Genomic DNA, 20,392 nt, shown 5'->3' with positions numbered 1-20,392 from the left:
TCCCTCCAAGGCCTGACAGCCTAATACTCCATCTCTAGTTCTTCCACCCAGGCAACAACAGCCCAGCTGGGCTGACCCTAGGTATTTAAGGAGGCCTGCCTCCTGCCAATCCAGGTTGGGGATTGGTCAGGGCTCCTTAGAACACCTCAGGCAGCTACACTTCTCTTCCCCTTCTTCCTTATAGAATCCTCTAGAAGCAGAAGGGAGGTAACCAAAATGATGCTTTCTGTGAATCACCAGCCTACTCCCAGCCCACAGATCAAAACAAACAGGCCTAGCTTCTGGCTTGGCCTGCTTAACTTTACCTGTACTACAAAATTTCACTGTAGCACCTACACTAGGTAGAGGGTGCTACACTGATAATTATGAAACTATAATGTTTTATTATTGTTTTAAGAGAATGTGTTATAGTGGTTCTTTATTTTTATTTTTTAATCCTTGCCTATGTTTTCCTGTTTCAGGGTGGCCCCTTTCTTTTGCAGCATTCTATGGAGCCACCCTTGCATACAGAGTCAAAAACTTGTGTTTCCCTATACCAGGTGTATTGAATTAAAATTTATGGAGGTCTGATCAGTAACATTTCTTGGAACAGGGGTCCGTATCACATTTTTGTGCAATGACATTACAGCCCTCACCTCCTATATCACAATCCTGTTCTTACATCAGTGTCCATAGTCCCCCACTTCCCATTACAGTTTTTCCTTCACAGTAGTTTTCTGAATACCCTTCACATCACACACCCCCTTTATTAACATCGGTGCCCTCAACCCTCTTTCAAATCATCACCACCCCCACAATACTGTCTTCTTCCCCCTTCACATCATTCCCCTACACCCCCCCCCCCCCCCCCCCATTGTAGTGTGCTCTACCCTCTTCAAATCCCTCCACAGCACTGCCCCCATTTATATTACCCCCTACAGCACTGCCACCTTCACATCACAAATACCCCCCCCACAGTAGTGTGCTGTGCCCTCTTCACATCATTCCCCCCACAGCACTCCCCTCTTTACGTCACCCTCCCCCTAAACTGCACTGGCCCTCCTTAATATCACGGTTCTACAGCACTGCCCCCTTCACATCACAAATCCTGCCCCCAACAGTAGGGTGCTGTGCCCTCTTAAACTCATCCCAACAGCACAACTCCCCCTTTACATCACCCCCCTACAGCAATGCCCCCTCTCACATGACAAACAACACCTGACAGTAGTGCACACTGCCCTTTTCATATCCTCCCCACAGCAATACCCCCCTTTACCTCAGCCCCCCTCCTCGACAGACAGCACTACCCCCCCCCGTGTTTACCTCACCTCCCTCTTACAGCACTGCTCCCCTTTCACATCACACCCTCTCCCCCCCCCCCCCTACAGTAGTGTGCTCTGCCCTCTTGCCATTCAGCCACAAGTGCTAGGGTGGGAATTTTAACAAATAGTTTGCTGGGGAAAATTGTATTCATTGTGCTCAGTTTGGTAAACTAAAAAAACGCTGAGGGTTTAATACTACTTTGATTGATATGCTATAACTATTGTTCTGTTTTTGATCTTATTACATTTTTTCATGTTTTATGTCCTCCAGGCATGAGCGGCGTGTTCTCCCCTCCTTGTGTGGAACTGATAACTGAACGCAGTGATGTTGTGACGTTAGTCCGAGCGAACCTCACCTTCCCTATCAGTATGTACAGCTACTTACTGACTTTTTTGAATTGGTGGTGCTCGGTAGTGTTAAATCCTCTTCTACTCCTAATGTAACACCCTGTCCACACTTTATGCATCTTTCAGCATATTTACATCAAACATTAATGTTTAGAACCGATCCAAGCAAACTCCAACTCAAATTTGTTCCATATCCACTTCATATGCGTCTCCCCTTTTGGGGTCAGAAAATATATTCTACTGAGTCGGGCAATAAGAAAATTATCAAAACAATATTTTATAATATTTTTAGGTACTCTATAGCATATATTCAGCAAGAACATGTTTTAAATGATTGCAGCATTTACTTTTTTACTCAAAATGTTGCTGTTTTGTTTGATTCTTGTACTTAATATGCAGATTTGTAAATGTTCGCTTATGGTCATCTGTCAGGGAATGTAATTACCCCTCCTCCTCAAAAAAAACTCCTGCATGCGTTTGGTCTCCATAACTATACTCTTCGCTGGTTCTCATATCTTATTTATCCAACCACACCTTTAGCGTTACTTACAATTCTACTTCCTCCTCTCCTGTCCCTTTCTCTTTCTGTGTTCTTGGACCTCTCTTATTCTCCATCTACACCTCTTCCCTGGGTCAGGTAATAGCCTCCCATGGCTTCCAGTACTATTTCTACGCTGACGACACCCAAATCTATCTCTCTACCCCCCATGCTCACTCATTTACCAGTAAACATATCAGCCTGGATGTCACACCACTTCCTCAAACTCCATCCATCCAAAACCATCCAATATTTCCTCCTACATGTGCCCCTGATTTCTCTGTCAAGATCGATAGCAATACTATCAGTCCGTCCCCGTAAGCCAAGGTTCTAGGTGTAATCCTGGACTCTGAACTATCCTTTCGGCCCACATCCAGTCACCGTCCAAAGCTTGCTGCCTCAACCTCCAAAATACGCCCCTTCCTAACCAATGACTCCACAAAGCTCTTAATTGACCCCCTGGTCACCTTTCACCTCCACTACTGCAACTCCCTTCTCATAGGATTACCTTTGCATAGGCTATCCCCCTTCAGTCTATCATGACCAACTGTTGGGTATGGCCAAATTTAGTCAGAGTTGTACCTCTAATGCTTGGCATACTGTGTAATTCTCAGTGTTTGCCAAGTGTCACTGAACTGTAGAACTGATGATATAATAGACCTGTACTATCTAGGTGCACCAGTGACAACACTATCATCATCATCATCATGTGATAGGGACCTGTCCAAGTTGTAGAAACTATCTAGGTAATGACAACTACCTGGAAACTCTGCAGTGTGTATTGATGTACATTCAGAAGAGGAACTGGAGCTAGGCACTACTAACACAAACAAAATGACACCCACAGAGCCCGGTGACATAAGCATATAGGCACTCATGCATGTACAGTGTTTCATGCACACAATGGCCCCTTCCCACTGACACTCCCCAAGAACTTTGCTCAGAGTGTGAGATAGATACACTCTCCACCCTCAACAGAGATAAGAGACCAATAAATCAAGGAGGGGACTGGCACCTACATGCACCCAAAGGCTGCCAGATACTGTAACAGCAGAACATACAACTGCTAAAATCACACCAGCTTTGCAAAACAAGCCAAGGGATATTTTTGCTTCTTCTGCATTGCCACAGTCCATGTGTGAGCTGTGCATTAACCCATTAATCAACTGTTCAAAGGTAAAATGTCATTTTATATTTAACCCTTTTGCTACGTGAGCTTTTTTGGATTTTTTTTTTTACATATTTAAAAAATCATTTTAGGCCTGAAGATTACTTAAAGTGTTACTAAACCCAGGACCTTGCATTCACTATGTCTGATCTCCCACATTACACAGAACATGGAAATGAAATTATTTTAGTAAATATAAACTGCTAAATACCTTTTCTCATCAGCAGAATATAGCAGTCTTGTTTCTTGTATCAGTTCCTAGTAAATCTTGTAGGAGTTTTCATTCTCTCCTGATCCTCTGTCTGGACATGTCTGGACAGTGCTGATTGGCCCTGTGCAAACATTCATGGGTGTGGGTGGCCAGCATTACAGTAGAGATCTCGATCCTTGGTGGGCAAACTGCTCCTTAGGCCAGTGAGGGCCTTGACATGCCTCCCTCAGCTTCATGCTGACCTTTGCTACTCAGGCCCGTCTTTATAATGACTGGACCCTGGGCAAACATTTTCTTGGGCCCCCTCTTCCAGGCAATTTTTGCTTTGACATACAATAAATAGTAGCTAGACTCAAAATCAGTTTACTGATTCAGATCAGGCAGTGATTGTGATTGGTTGCCAGAGGTTACAGTGTATCATTACCACTCACTGACTGGCTGCTAGATGTTTCAGCACACATTATGGCTCACTGTTATTTTCTAGAGGTTACAGCACATGACTTCTGCTTGTTTATTGGTTGATAGAGATTACTGTACATCAATACTGCTCACTGATTGATTGCTAGAGGTTAGTGGACATCTATACCACTCACTAATTGGTTGTTAGAGGTTACTGCACATTATTACTGCTCACTGGTTGGTTGCAAGAGGTTAGTGCACAGCATTACTGCTCACTGATTTGTTGATAATGGTTACAGCACATCATCTCCTGGCTTCCTGGCTGCCTGCCTGCCTGCGTTTTCACAAACACCAAAATTCAGGGTGCAATGGCACCATGTTATTTTGAAGAAGGATTCCACCTCCAATTTGCTTACTTTTGCAGAACAGGCTGATGTTAGGCTTAATGACCACAGTTGTAGGTAGGACTTTCAAGCTTGCTCCTTTACCTCCCCAGTGGGCAGCATTCAGCAGAAATCTTGGTGGATGTGACCTCAGGGGGACATAAAATACATATGAATGCCTCCTCTATTCACATATCAACGCCGCAGCTCATGCTATTTACATGTAAACACAGGGTGAGTCGTCGCCGTAGATAAGTCATCTGCACATGGCAATAGGGCAGAGCTGGGCAGCAGAAGTTTACACTGAGATGTCTGGACACAGCATGGGACTAAAACTTCAGGGGATAAGGGGATTTAAACTGGGATAGTTGGCAAGTATAAGGCAGCTGCTTTGGGCCCCACTACAATGATGGGGCCCAGGGCAGCTGCCCCTTTTGCCCTGCCTAAAAATGGCCCTGTTGCTACCCGCCATACATTATTCATGATAATCCTATCCATACTAGAGAATGGCTGATATTGGTGACCTCCCTACACAATTGGATGTATGATTAGTTGTTTACAAACTAGTGGTACAAATATCATTGATCTAATAATGACTACGGTTGTTTTCTCCCATGCAGTTTGCAAAACTCGTGTGGCTCATGGACCGCGATCACATGAGGTAGGAATTGTTCTCCTTGACTGTTACTTCACATATTTGAAAGTCGTCAGTCTTGTTTTACATTTGTTTTTGTTTTCTCTCTGAATACCACACTGTGTAGGAATGCTAAGTCTACCTGTAGGAATGAGATAACGGTCTCAAGAAGCAGCATGGAATGCATTCATACAAAAGTTCTTTGCTGGATGAACCTCTCCAAAAAAAAAAAAAACAATGTGTAGATTTATAATTTTTTGGTGGATGTACATTTGTTTCCATTTGTCTACTTCTCCCACTTAAAGTGTTGTTTGCACTTTCTCTCGTTCCCTCTCTCCCATCTTTCTCTCCCTTTATTTTTTCTCCTCCACCCTCCCACTTTCTTATTTCTCGCCCTAACGAACAGTGATGTTCCCTTCGCTGCCCACATCCTCCTGGAATATCCAAGAACATTGATGGCAATCTTGGCACACCAGATGTTTTGGAACCTCACTGAGCATCAGTGTAGTTCCAAAACATCTGGGGTGCCAAGGTTCGCCATCACTGTCCTAGAAGGTTGTAGGTTGTATTTATGGATCTTTTGTATAGGAGATCATTTAGAGAAAGATAAAGGAAAGATAAAGAATGTTCTGGTGACGAGGTCTTTTTAAAGCAGTTCTAAAGTAAAAAAGTTTTTACCTTTTTTAAAGTGTCTGTAAACCCTCATTTAAAAAAAAATAAAAATAAAGAAAAATAACAAACATGGCTATACTTACCTGCCCCCCCACCCCAAAGCACCTTGTCCCCATGTTGATGAGGACAAGGACCTCTCCCCGACAACCCTGGCCGTTGGTTGTTGGGGTCTGCGGGCGGGGGCTTATCAGAATCCGTGAGCCCCCTTTAATAAGGGGGCCCCCGGATCCCGGCCCCCCATCCTATGTGAATGAGTAAGGGGTACAATGTACCCCTATCCATTCACCTGTGAAAAAAATGTAAAAAAACACAACACACAAGGGTTAAAATAGTTTATTGAACAGCTCCAGGGGTCTTCTTCCATCTTCGGGGGTCTTCTCGCCGGACTCCTCCGCTATCTTCTTTTTTCATTAAAAAATAATGTCAAAGCAAAAACTCTGAGGCCAATAATAAATAACACGTTATCTCCTCCGATTCCGCAACATGTCTGGTTGATGAACGGCCGTTCAGAAACGAACTGAAAAGCACAAAATTAAAATCGCAAATCAAAACTCACCAAACTTCTAACATGAAATTAGCAGAATGTGCCCAAAGGGTGGCGCTAAAGAACTGAAAAACCATGTAGTACGTCTCTACATTTGGGATTGTTGGCCGACAGTTGTGTGCTGTTTGTATGCAAGACAAGTTTGGGCCAACGCCCTTCAGACAAAAGCCTACGGTTTTGTTGGCGGAAAATCCGATCATGTGTACGAGGCTTTAGAGTCTGATCCTCTGGCCTGCAAATAGTGATATTTTCTCAAGTCCTACATACTGGGGCTGTAGTCCAAAGTGTGTCCACAATGACCTAAAGAAGAAAAAAGAGTGTAGTCCATCTACAGTATACCGGAGGTGAAGAAAACGAGTCCCACTCTATAGCATTACATATTTTTAACTTGTTATCAGATTTGTATATATTTGGATTAATGAATTTGTAATCATGTGCATTGATCATTTTACTACTTTGATGTCATGTGCTTCATTTAAAGTTCCAGGGTAATATAAATTTGTATGCATTGATTTAGGGATGGAGGCACATGACCACAGATGGTGCTCCAGACCACAATTTTTTAAGATACAATTTAGAATGCCTTGATGCCAAAGTATCAGAATGACAGCCAATTAATGTACATTTTTTTTGAAAGGAAGATCAGCTATGACCTCATAGTTCTCTTGTGATGGGTGGGATTTGACTGGGTCAATATTAATTGGAAGCGATAAGGAACATTTATAACCGCTACAGTATATACCAATTTTCATTGTTTGAACATGGAAACAGCCACATCTACAAAATCTTAAAAGACCTTCAGTTTGATGTGAAACAAACCACATTAGATATAAAGTTATAACCCTTCTCTCTCACACATTGTAGATAGTAAACTTCTATATATGTCCATGCTGTTGGTTTTCTAACCGCTCTAGTTCCTTTCTACACAGATGTCCCTGATATTTAACGAACGAGGGCTAAAGGACGTGAACCCCCCATGTCTTCTTCAGAGCTTCATCAACCACAGCGCCACCCTGTACAAGGTGTTTGTGGTGGGATCGCAGCATTTTGTGGTGAAGAGACCATCCATACGGAATTTTTCCCTCGGAGAGACAGGTCTGTGACAGAGTCATGAAAGAGGCTTTCAGCATTAGCTGTAGACTTATGCAACCCCAACTTGAGCTTTTTTATAATTCAAATATTCCGATGTTTCTTTAGTAAGATTCAGGCTTTCATATTATCTCCTAAGCTGAACATTGAGTCTGCTCCTGATGAACTGACTTAAAATTTGCTCCATGGGTGGCCCTGTCGGCACTCATCCACCCAACATCCTTCAATAAAAAAAAAATGAGCCTGGCAGAAAATTGTTGGCTGAATAACACCTGCATCTAATCAGATACAGGTAGTGTACTTGCATTATGACAGCCATCACGGGGCCCCATACTGCTTACTTGACAGGGCCCAGCCCCCCCCCCCACCCCCAGATAATAATTTATGTTTTTGCTAAAAATACACTAAAATCATTATGACATACACTATATTACAAAAAGTATTGGGACGCCTGCCTTTACACACACATAAACTTTCCCAGTCTTAGTCCGTACGGCTCAAGATTGAGTTGGCCCATTCTTTGCAGCTATAATAGCTTCAACTCTTCTGGGAAGGTTGTCCACAAGGTTTAGTAGTGTGTCTACGGGAATGTTTGACCATTCTTCCAGAAGCGCATTTGTGAGGACAGGCAATGATGTGGACGAGAAGACCTGGCTCGCAGTCTCCGCTCTAATTCATCTGTGCTGGCCAGTAAAGTTCACCCACCCCAAACTCTCATCTGTATCTTCATAGACCTTGCTTTTTGTGCTGGTCCAAATCATTTGGTGGAGGGTGGATTATGGTATGGGGTTGTTTTTCAGGGGAGGATCTGGTTGGGGTTGGGCTTGACCCTTAGTTCCAGTGACGGGAACTTTTAAGGCATCAGCATACCAAGACATTTTGGAAAATTTCATGCTCCCAACCTTTGGGAACAGTTTGGGGATGGCCCCTTGGTTCCAACATGACTTCCAAGGTCCATAAAGACATGGATGAGCGAGTTTGGGGTGGAGGAACTTGACAGGCTTTCACAGAGTCCTGACCTCAACTCGATAGAACACCTTTGGGATGAATTAGAGCGGAGACCATTACTACATAGGCCCCCTCCCCCATACTACCCCCATCATTACACAGCCTCCCCCATACTACATTGCCACTCATTAACCATCAGCACCTTTGAGATGAATCCAAGCGGAGACTGCGAGTCAGGTCTTCTTGTCCAACATCAGTGCCTAACCTCTGGAAGAATGGTTAAATATTCCCATAGACACACTTCTAAACCTTGTGGACAGCCTTCCCAGAAGAGGTGAAGCTGTTATAGCTGCAAAGGTTGGGCCAATTCAAAAATTAAACCCTATGGATTAAGACTAGGCTGCCATTAAAGTTAATTTGCATGTAAAGGCAGACATCCCAATACTTTTGGTAATATAATGTATTTACTAGTCCCTTCCCCCGCTCTCCATCCTGAAACATCCCCTTCTGTGCCTGCAGCACAGAAGAAGAGGAGGGAAGCCAGCAAAGCTGCAGGGAAAAGGGGCGCACAAGGAGGATGGGGCCGCGGATGCTAGAACTGCCTGCAGCACAGCTAGTAGGATGGAGTGGAGGAGAAGAAAGCAGTGCTGTAGGGGGAGACAGAAGCGGATCAGTGTGTGCAGTAAGGCAGTACAGCTGGCCAGCTCAGTGGGTGCTTGGGGCCCGGGGCCCAGTACAGGAGGGCTGGCTGTACAGCCTTATCAGCTGCCCTGATGACAGCTGTCAGCAATAGCTTCAATTGGAGATTATCCAACTACTTTTTAGCATGAATGGAAGAATCGGTTAGATTTGTGTATATGACCAGCTTTATTGAGATAGCAACAAGGTTTCCTTGCCTATTGCACTGATCATGATGTTATCTTTTACATGTCAGCAAAAAATCAGAATTTCTGTTTTTGACTGACTTGTATAGCTACAGAACTTTTGTAGATAAAATTGGATGGTGCCAAAGCTGCAGACAACAACATATACTTATAATCTTCTTATAGCTTAATTTACTTATAAACTGCAAAGTATTAAACTGGTCATATACAGATTGAATATTCCATGTTTCCTGCTAAACTGGGCAAAATTCAATCCCTGGGTGACCCTATCGACACCATCCAACTCAACAGATAGAGAGAGAAGGAGGAGCCAGGTGGAAAATTGTTGGCTGAACAGTGTCAGCAGCCATCCAGATGCAGCCACTGTTCAGGTATTCTGACAGTCATGGGCGTCAACAGTCAGAAAACAATAGCTGGTAGGGGAGATTCGTTAATCCACGTTGTTTAGTATGAATGGAGGCAGATTTCTTTGTTGTTCAGCATGCAGGTTGAATGAAAATGTTCAAGTGTACGGTCAGCTTTAGTTCTGGTTCTTTGATATTGTTGGAAAACAACATGATATAAGCAGAAAGTGAAGTGGTAGGTCTTTGAGGTTATGATGTGTTCATTTATTTCACTCCTCCTCTTTCATGTTTTTTCATTTCAGATCAGAAGACCATCTTCTTCAACAGCCATGAAGTCTCCAAAGCAGAATCTTGTTCTCACCTCTCTCAGGTGAAATTTTATTTTACAATTTATATCTCTATACAATGCAGTTGGAGGAAACTGCACCTTTGTACATAGAAGTCATATTCCATGACTGTAACCTCTGACTGATCAAACGTGGGACATCCTGTCCACTGACTAGGGCGGAGAGCACTGGGCATGGAGCTACCATTCCCTCGGCCTTGTTGAAATGTTGTGTTGCCTGTCTCCGGGGTTTGTCCCTCTGTCCCAGGAGTTAGTAGTTTATTGACTATCTAGATGGATTTTTGAGTCCAGCCGTCAACAGTTCTTGGATATTTTTCCATAACAACCACACTGCCAGCATTTTCGGTCCTCTTCGGGGGCCCTGCAAAACTGGTTCTAGCCCCTATGGTGTTGTGGTGGGTCCCCTTTTGAGGCGGTTATCTCCTGTTGCACACATCTTGAGCTAGTTTAGTGAGTGCGGTTTGCAAGACTGACAGGGGAAAAGGTGCCAGGGCCGCCTCTGTGAGATATGCAGGTTCAAATTTCTTGATTACTGCTACTGCTGCATGCGCCTCTTCCCACGCAATCACATCTACCACCACATCGTGGAAAGAAATGGTAGGTTGTGCCTTGACTTTCTCCTGCAGGGCTCTCTGAACTGGGCCTGCTTTCAGACCAGAAATTAATTGCTCCCTCAGTATGTGGTCTGAATCAGTGTTTTCAGCACAGTCATAACCATCCCTCTTTTCTAGGAGCCTCCGGAGCCTCTGCATAGCCACAGCATAGTGGGTGAGGTTCTTGTCCTCCTTTTGTTTCCTGCACCACTCCTTTGTGAACCCAGGCTTGTCATAGTGATTTCAGCTTGCGTTCACACAGGAGTAATGAGGGAAATCGTATGTGATTCAGACAAGGGATTTCACCGCATTCCTGTTCAAATCACATGCAATTCTTTACAGTGTGATTTGAGCCCATTCATTTTGTATAGGCTCAAACCGCACAGTATTGGTAGTTTATATCAGCGAGTACTTGCGCACAAGATTCAATACTCGTACTCGCTCTTAAAAAACAGGTATTGATGCTTCCCTAGAAAATACAGTATAGTGTAGTTGAGTTACGTCCAGGCTAGCTATGAAGTAACTTAAGCCTCATACACACGATCGGATTGTTGGCCAACAGAGCGTCAGACTTTTCTCTGAAAAAAGTGTGCCAGGAATGTGTCTTGCATTCTAATGGCACACAACTGTTGGCCAACAAACACGAGCGTAGTGGCGTACTACATGAAAATTTCAGCTCTTGAGTGCCACCCTTTGGGCACCTTCTGCTAATGTCGTGTTTGGTGAGCACTGATTCCAAGCATGCGTGTTTGTACTTTGGACTTTTGTGTGACGGACTTGTGTACACACGATACGAAAATATGACAACAGACCATTGTCCGCCGAAAATTTACGAGCCTGCTATCCAACATTTGTTGGCGGAAAGTTGGACAACAGTTGTCTGATGGAGCGTACGAAGGGTCGGATTTTAAGCAGTCTGTCACCACACAATTCCCTGCCGAAATTCAGATTCTGTGTACGAGACTTTAGAAATCCTCAGAGTGCTTGGGCCTGTGGCTGGGTAAAATAAAATCTGGTTTTCCCAAATTAGTGTACACAGGTACAATATCTGAAAATTACATCTGGTTACTATATTGAACTGTATTTTAATACATTGGGGGCATATCTTACGGTATATACTGTACTGTCCACAACAGGGTATTACATAGGGTGCTATCTGCAAGCTATTTTAGTTCCATCTTTTCTCTTGTTCCTTAATTTCTAATTGATAGAATTGCTTAAAGAGGAAGAATTGGGGGCCAAGAATAAGATGAGAACCCTGAATCTGTACCCCATTATAATAATGATCTTAATACACACATTTACATTTTCTGAGCAAATTCCAAGCATGGAAATACAGATTAAATAGCTTTTACCAACACATAAGGATTCGGAATCTGAGGAATTATGCTGTTTCATAGATGCACTTTCTTCCATCCAGGCACCCCTGTACCCAGATGCTTTGCCTCCATCAGATGACGTGGTCAGACAGGCGGTCCAGGGTCTACAGGAGGCCTTGGGAATGTCACTCTTTGGTATAGATTTAATTGTGGACACACAGTCTGGCCGCTGTGCAGTGATTGATGTCAATGCTTTTCCAGGTATGTCTTTTGCTATTTAACATTGAGCTACTGTGAGAAGATTCAAACAAGGAAGATGCTGCTCCAAGCGAGCAGTCACTACAGTCCGAATGCGTTGGGTGCAAGCCACTGCCCACCACCGATGATCAATAGGAAGAAAAGAAAGGCTGCACACCACAGAAACGTTCCAACGATTTTATTCCAAAAAATAGCAATAAACAGCCAACAAAGACAGAGGGGGTTATTTATGAAATGCAAATCCACTTTGCACTGTAAGTGCACTTGGAAGTGCAGTCCCTCTAAATCTAAGGGGTAAATCTGAAATGAGGGGAAGCTCTGCTGATTTTATCATCCAATCATGTACAAGCTAAAATGCTGTTTTTTATTTTCCTTGCATGTCCCCCTCAGATCTACAGCGATTTTACTTCCAAGTGCACTTGCAGTGCAAAGTGTACTTTCCTTTAGTAAATAAGCCCCAGAGTGCCCGAACTCAGAAGGTGAGGTGACGCGTGCATTTCACACTGACCTCAGTGCTTCTTCAAACCAGGCAGGTTTGAAGAAGCACTGAGGTCAGTGTGAAACGCACACATTACCTCCTGGGTTCAGGCACTCTGTCTTTGTTTGCTGTTTATTGCCGTTTTTTGTAATAAAATCATTGCAACGTTTCTGTGGTGTGCAGCTGTTCTTTTCTTCCTATTGTGCTACTGTACACAGAATCACTGGTTTAATTAAACTGGATCAAGAAGAACCTCAGAACGCTTTACATTTTTCCAATACAAGTTGGAAAACAAAAGCTTAAATACAAATGGTTGTTCTGGACAACAAATTTACACTTGTTTACACTTGTGATTGTTTTTTTTTTTTGTTTTTTTATTTAAATGAACCTTTACAAAACATGGTAAACTTACCTACACTGTGCAGGGGTTTTTCACAGAGTGTCCCCAACCATCCTTTTCTGGGGTCCCCAAGTGGCGCTCCTGGCTCCTCCTCTGCATCGAGTGCCCCTGCAGAGAGCCGCTTTCCATGAGGGCACTCATGCAGATGCGCTTCCGAGTCCTGCTGCTGGGTCCATTGACACAGACAGCAGGACTCGGTCCTGCCCCCATGTCACTGGATATGATTGACAGCAGCGGGAGCCAATGACTTCTGCTGCTATCAGTCTATTCAATGAGGACCCGAAACAGCGGCTGGACCGATCGTGTTTAGGTAAGTAAAAGGGGGCCAGCTGCAGCAGATACTGTATGGTTATTCACCTTAATGCATAGAAAGCATTAAGGTGAAAAACCTTGAGACTTTACAATTCCTTTAAAGGGTAAGTTGACCTTTTCACGTAAAATGAAAAGGTCAGCTAACTTCAAATATCCTGGCCAGTGGCCACCCCTCTGGTACCCCATTGCACATAAAAGCCATACCAATTGTTGCTAGTGCAGCATGGGGCATTTTGACTGCTATTTGCGGTGGGGTCCGGAATGGTGGCCAGGATATTTGGCATTAGTTCACCTTTTAATTTTTCATGAAAAGGTCAACTTACCATTTAAGTAATGATAGAATGTAGACTGAATATTAAAGTGGTAGTAAATTCTTATTTTTGACAAGAAGGCTTACCTGTAGGTACAGTGAATATCTCCTAAACTTGTACTGTTTGGGAGCCATTCAGCCGGTGACGTCACCAGTGCATGCCTTTAGATCTTCGTGCCACGTGCGTGACTCCCGCACCCTTACGTGGGAGTGACATCATCGCACCTCGGCTAATCAGGAGGCCAGAGCACTCTAACCCGGAAGGAACACCTATGAAGATGGAAGCCCTGTCAGTAGTGCCACTGGAGGGTTTGGTTCTAAGGTAATGTTAGTATTTCATAATGTGCTAGTATGCAATGCATACTAGCACATTATGCCATTGTCTTGCAGGGTTAAAAAAAAAAAAGTTTACTACTGCTTTAACTCCAAAGAAATAGCCGGGATATATTTGATGACACATTAGGTGAAAAGTATTTAAAAATCGGTGCATTCTTCCCACAAAAAGGATTCTGCATATTTTCGTTGTTGTTAAATTTCTAAACTGCAGAAATCATATTTCTAATGAAACATTTCCTTTTAGGCTGGGTTGACGCTTATGCGATTTGGAGGGGGTTTTTGCCGCATCCAATTTGCATAGCAGGAGATTGTGACCGGTTCTCTATGGAGCCGGTTCACACATCTCAGCAGCAGCTCCGATGCAAATTGCACAGCAGTCCTGTGCATCTTTTGGTCCATTTCAGGTCCGAATTTAGCCCAAAATTCGGGCTTCAATCAGACCTGAAACGGTGAATGGAGACGCACCAGAATCTTGCTGTGGGCCACACTACACATCCTATTGTGAACCCTGCCCCAAAGTTCACTCCAGCCAGATGAAAAAATTTGCTTAGGAATGTATACCAGACACACAGCCTACATTGGCTTCAGTTTTTTCAGTCCTGTATTGCTTTGGTGCACCTGTCCATACCATTCCCCTTTGTCAGCAATCTGAGAACACCTGTTTGTAATAGACATGTGCAGAGTAAAATATTTCGTTTCGGAATTTCGTTTTCGTCTGAAAACTTAATTTATTTAGTTACTCCCGAAATTCGTTTTTATTTATTTCGTTTTTCGTTCAAAAATTGCATTCGTCCGAAAATCCACATGAATCACGGTCGAATCTGTCTTTGAAGGCTTATGGTGTCTGTCGAATGTATAAAGAAGATTCGACGGAGCTAGTATATAGCATACTTTAGAACCCTATTAAAGTCTATGGGACTCCAACGTTCAAAATCTAAAGTGCTCATTTTAAAGGCTAATTTGCAAGTTACTGTCCTAAAAAGTGTTTGGGGACCTGGGTCCTGCCCCAGGGGACATGGATCAATGCAAAAAAAAGTTTTAAAAACGGCCGTTTTTTCGGGAGCAGTGATTTTAATAATGATTAAAGTGAAACAATAAAAGTGTAATATTCCTTTAAATTTCGTAGGAGGGGGGGTTGTCTATAGTATGCCTGTGAAGGGGCGCATGTTTCCCGTGCTTAGAACTGTCCCTGCACAAAGTGTCATTTATGCAGGAAAAAAAGTCCTTTAAAATCACTCGCAGCTATTATGAATTGTCGGCTCCCGTAATACAGAGAACACTCATTGAAAGTCATTGATAAAAAAAAAAAAAAATAAATAAAAAAAAAAGCGTGGGGGTCCCCCAAATTCAATTACCAGGCCCTTCAGGTCTGGTATGGATATTAAGGGGAATCCTGCCTCAAATTTAAGAAAAAATTTGACGTGGGGTTCCCCCTAAATATTCATAACCAGACCCTTCAGGTCTGGTATGGATATTAAGGGGAACCCCGCGTCAAATTAAAAAAAGAATTGACGTGGGGTTCCCCCTAAAAATCCATACCAGACCCTTTATCCGAGCACGCAACCTGGCAGGCCGCAGGAAAAGAGGGGGGGACAAGAGAGCGGCCCCCCCTCCCTCCTGAACCGTACCAGGCCACATGCCCTCAACATTGGGAGGATGCTTTGGGGGTCTGTGACCCCTCAAAGCACCTTGTCCCCATGTTGATGAAGACAAGGGCCTCATCCCCACAACCCTGGCCGGTGGTTGTGGAGGTCTGCGGTCGGGGGGCTTATCAGAATCTGGAAGCCCCCTTTAACAAGGGGACCCCCAGATCCCGGCCCCCCCCTGTTTGAAATGGTAAGGGGGTACAAAAGTACCCCTACCATTTCACAAAGAAAGTGTAAAAAATGGTTAAATAAAACAAACACACTTTTGAAAAATTCCTTTATTAAAAATAAAAAAATAAAAAAAAGATTCCAGCGGCGGTAATCCACTCTTGCTATCCAGCGACGGACGGTCATCTCTCCAGCGATGTCTCATCTCATCCAGCGCAGCGAATCCTCCGTCCTTCTTCTGTCTCCGTGGAGGAGACACTGCAAGGATTCCGGCGGCTGACGTTTCTTATATACGGAGGGCGGGGCCACCCGTCACCTGACCCCGCCCCCCTCTGACGCAAGGGGAAACCCGGGGTTCCCCGTGATGTATAGGTGACCCCGCCCCCCTCTGATGTAACGGAAACCTGCCTGTGTTACATCAGAGGGGTGCGGGTCACCCCTACGTCACAGGGAACCCCGGGTTTCCCCTTTCGTCAGAGGGGGGCGGGGTCAGGTGACGGGTGGCCCCGCCCTCCGTATATAAGAAATGTCAGCCACCGGAATCCTTGCAGTGTCTCCTCCACGGAGACAGAAGAAGGACGGAGGATTCGCTGCGCTGGATGAGATGAGACATCGCTGGAGAGATGACCGTCCGTCGCTGGATAGCAAGAGTGGATTACCGCCGCTGGAATCTTTTTTTTGTTTTTTTATTTTTAATAAAGGAATTTTTCAAAAGTGTGTTTGTTTTATTTAACCATTTTTTACACTTTCTTTGTGAAATGGTAGGGGTACTTTTGTACCCCCTTACCATTTCAAACAGGGGGGGGGCCGGGATCTGGGGGTCCCCTTGTTAAAGGGGGCTTCCAGATTCTGATAAGCCCCCCGCCCGCAGACCTCCACAACCACCGGCCAGGGTTGTGGGGATGAGGCCCTTGTCTTCATCAACATGGGGACAAGGTGCTTTGAGGGGTCACAGACCCCCAAAGCATCCTCCCAATGTTGAGGGCATGTGGCCTGGTACGGTTCAGGAGGGAGGGGGGGCCGCTCTCTCGTCCCCCCCTCTTTTCCTGCGGCCTGCCAGGTTGCGTGCTCGGATAAAGGGTCTGGTATGGATTTTTAGGGGGAACCCCACGTCAATTTTTTTTAAAATTTGACGCGGGGTTCCCCTTAATATCCATACCAGACCTGAAGGGTCTGGTTATGGATATTTAGGGGGAACCCCACGTCAAATTTTTTCTTAAATTTGAGGCAGGGTTCCCCTTAATATCCATACCAGACCTGAAGGGCCTGGTAATTGAATTTGGGGGACCCCCACGCTTTTTTTATTTTTTTTTTTATTTTATTTTTTTTTTATCAATGACTTTCAATGAGTGTTCTCTGTATTACGGGAGCCGACAATTCATAATAGCTGCGAGTGATTTTAAAGGACTTTTTTTCCTGCATAAATGACACTTTGTGCAGGGACAATTCTAAGCACGGGAAACATGCGCCCCTTCACAGGCATACTATAGACAACCCCCCCCCCTACGAAATTTAAAGGAATATTACACTTTTATTGTTTCACTTTAATCATTATTAAAATCACTGCTCCCGAAAAAACGGCCGTTTTTAAAACTTTTTTTTGCATTGATCCATGTCCCCTGGGGCAGGACCCGGGTCCCCAAACACTTTTTAGGACAGTAGCTTGCAGAATCTTTTCTCTCTGTCAAATCTTTTTTCTCTGTCCAATATTTTCTCTATATAATCTTGGACTAATAGAGGTAAGGTTAGGCACATTCGAACACAGGTTCTATAGACACAGATTGTTGTCAGAGTCATGTCGAATCTCCTATTCTATATCGAACTGTTGTAACAATGAAAACGAAAATAAAGCATTTATTTATGTCGGATCTTTCGTTTTTCGGATTTTGTGCTTTCGTTATCGTTTGTCAAAACGAAAACGAAAATAGCTGAAATTCGGACGAAAATGCATTCGGACGAAAACGAATGCACATGTCTAGTTTGTAATGCAAACAAGCTATTCCCAAACACAACCATTGCATTCAGATCTACAACCACCAGTCCAAGTCAAGCCTACTTTAAGGTAAAGACTGCAGGAAACGGAGAGAGAAGAAGTTGCACAGGGAACATTTTTGAAGAGGACCCACTCTCCCCAGTTGAGGGGGGTTGCCTAGAGTTTGCTTCCAGGGATTACACCAAGCTTGGACTAAGTGACTTTTGGCACAGTTGCAGTGTTTCCTGGCAGGGCAGGGAAAAGGGGTGGGCAGGAGGGGCGGCTGCCCTGGGCACTGTGGTATCATGGGTGGTGGGGGGGGCACCATAAGGAAATAGGGGGAGGGGATTTTTGTCGGAAAGGGGGATTTGGGGGGCAGCAGGGAGTAAGTATTGTTCTAGGAGGGGAAATTTGGAGGGCATGCTAAAATTTAGGGGGAGAAGGAATGGGGGAAGAGGATTTGTGCTAGGAAGGATGATTGGGGCACTTTGTGCTGGAAGGGGGGATTTGCAGTGGGGTTATTGGGATGGGTAATCTTAGGGGCAGATCATTTGTGCTAGAAGGAGTGATTTTTTTGGGGGGGCACTTGAATTGGGGGTGGGGGGTAAGATTTGTGCTGAGAGGGAGGATTTCAGCAGGGGAACAGATTTGCACTGGGAGGAGGGGAAATTTATGCTTGGGGGGGGAGATTAGTGCTCCATTTTTTTTGGGGGGGGGGGATTTTTGATGACGTATAATGCTCTTAGGCCGCGTACACACGCGGGGACTGTTCGCTCAACTTTGTCCGCTGAACAGTGTTTCAGCGGACAGTCCGCTCGTGTGTGGGCTTTCAGCGGACAGTTTCAGCGGACAGTTTGACGAACAAAGTTTTTCGGAAATCCCGAAAAACTGTCCGCTGAAACTTGGTTTGAGCGGACAGTCCGCCCGTGTGTGGGCCAGTCCGCTGTACTTTCGAAATGAGCGGACTGTTCCCGCCCGGAGAAAAGTCTGCTCATTTCGAGCGCGTGTCAAGGTGGGCGGGGCCCGCGACGGAGACGTCGCGGGCTCCGCCGCCTGGAATGGACTTCAAGGGGAACCCCAACGCCGAAAAAAATCGGCGTGGGGGTCCCCCCAAAGTCCACAACAGACCCTTGTCCGAGCACGCTACCCGGCCGGCCAGGAAAGGGGGGCGAGCGAGCGCGCCCCCCCTTCCGAGCCGTACCAGGCCGCGTGCCCTCAACATGGGGGGTGCCTTGGGGAAGGGGGGGCCGCGCGGCCCCCCCACCCCAAAGCACCTTGTCCCCATGTTGATGAGGACAAGGGCCTCTTCCCGACAACCCTGGCCGTTGATTGTCGGGGTCTGCGGGCGGGGGGCTTATCGGAATCCAGGAGCCCCCTTTAATAAGGGGGCCCCCGGATATCGGCCCCCCACCCTATGTGAATGAGTATGGGGTACAATGTACCCCTACCCATTCACCTGTAAAATAAAAGTACCCAAAAAAAAACACAACACACGAGATAAAATATTTTATTGCACAGCTCCGGGGGTCTTCCGTCTTCGGGGGTCTTCTCGCCGGACTCCTCCGCTATCTTCTTGTAGCTCTTTTGCTAGCGGAGGAGTCCGGCTTTCTTCCTCCCCGCCGCCGGCCTCTTCTCCCGACTTCGGGGGTCTTGTCCCCCTCTTCGGTTCTTCTGCCGGGCCACCGCGCCTTCTTATAGCTCTTTTACAGGCGGTGGCCCGGTCTTCTGTCGCCGCTGTCGTCGCCGCCGCCTTCCGTTCTTCTTCTTCATCTTCTTCTTCTTCTTCTTCTTCTCCAGGAGATGTTGACACGTCGCTCTCTCCGGCCGGAATGGCAGAGCCGCGCTGCGCGGCCACTTATATAGTGACAATGGGGCGGTGTCACATGGTATATGTCACATGGGTTGGTCACATGGTGACCCCGCCCCCTTACGATGTCATAGTCCCCATGTGACATCAACCCATGTGACCAACACATGTGACATATACCATGTGACACCGCCCCATTGTCACTATATAAGTGGCCGCGCAGCGCGGCTCTGCCATTCCGGCCGGAGAGAGCGACGTGTCAACATCTCCTGGAGAAGAAGAAGAAGAAGAAGATGAAGAAGAAGAACGAAAGGCGGCGGCGACGACAGCGGCGACAGAAGACCGGGCCACCGCCTGTAAAAGAGCTATAAGAAGGCGCGGTGGCCCGGCAGAAGAACCGAAGTCCATTCCAGGAGCCCGCGACGTCTCCGTCGCGGGCCCCGCCCACCTTGACACGCGCTCGAAATGAGCGGACTGTTGCCTCGTGTGTGGGCGAGTCCGTTCATTTCAAAAGTTGCGCGGACTTAGTACGACGAACTTAGTTTGCCGTATTTGTCCGCTCAAAAAGTGCCGTGTGTGGGCGTGTTCGTTCATTCAAAAGTTTGAGCGGCCTGTTTGACGAACTTAGTTTCGGCAGACAGTCCCCGCGTGTGTACGCGGCCTTACATCTTGGGGGCGGGGGGTGCAGTTTGGCATGTTTGCCCTGGACTCTGGATGACCTTGTCCCGGCACTGTTTCCTGGGCAACATTGGGAACATGATGATTGGCTCAGCGTGTTTCCTGGAGTTGCTTTCACCAATCCTACAATTGGGCAACTCAAACCAAGCATATTATAAAAAAAGTGCATAAGCAGATGTTACCTGAAACCTACTTCAAACCTACGTCAAAGTAATCGGTAGATTCAGAGATAGAAGCAGATGAATTGCAAATCCTGACATTTCCTGAAAGACTGAGCTTGACCTGCCCACGCCTGACTGATTGGGG

At 45.5% G+C, this 20,392-nt stretch overlaps 1 protein-coding gene across 1 annotated transcript in view; it reads left to right on the top strand.

Annotated features, from left to right (window-relative positions):
* LOC143981911 (inositol-tetrakisphosphate 1-kinase-like) overlaps positions 1 to 20,392 on the top strand; it is a 41,940-nt gene that overhangs the window by 19,845 nt on the left and 1,703 nt on the right. The window contains exons 6-10 of the mRNA XM_077480152.1: positions 1,573 to 1,668; positions 4,969 to 5,009; positions 7,128 to 7,293; positions 9,766 to 9,833; positions 11,823 to 11,982. Coding sequence (XP_077336278.1) covers positions 1,573 to 1,668; positions 4,969 to 5,009; positions 7,128 to 7,293; positions 9,766 to 9,833; positions 11,823 to 11,982 — 531 coding nt within the window. The remainder of the gene's footprint in view (positions 1 to 1,572; positions 1,669 to 4,968; positions 5,010 to 7,127; positions 7,294 to 9,765; positions 9,834 to 11,822; positions 11,983 to 20,392) is intronic.

This window comes from Lithobates pipiens, unplaced genomic scaffold, assembly GCF_037356315.1.
Source record: "Lithobates pipiens isolate NorthernLeopardFrog02 unplaced genomic scaffold, aLitPip1_a1.2 Scaffold_1, whole genome shotgun sequence".
NCBI lineage: Eukaryota > Metazoa > Chordata > Amphibia > Anura > Ranidae > Lithobates > Lithobates pipiens.
The sequence above is the reverse complement of the archived record's forward strand: the minus strand, read 5'-3'. Positions and strand labels throughout refer to the sequence as shown.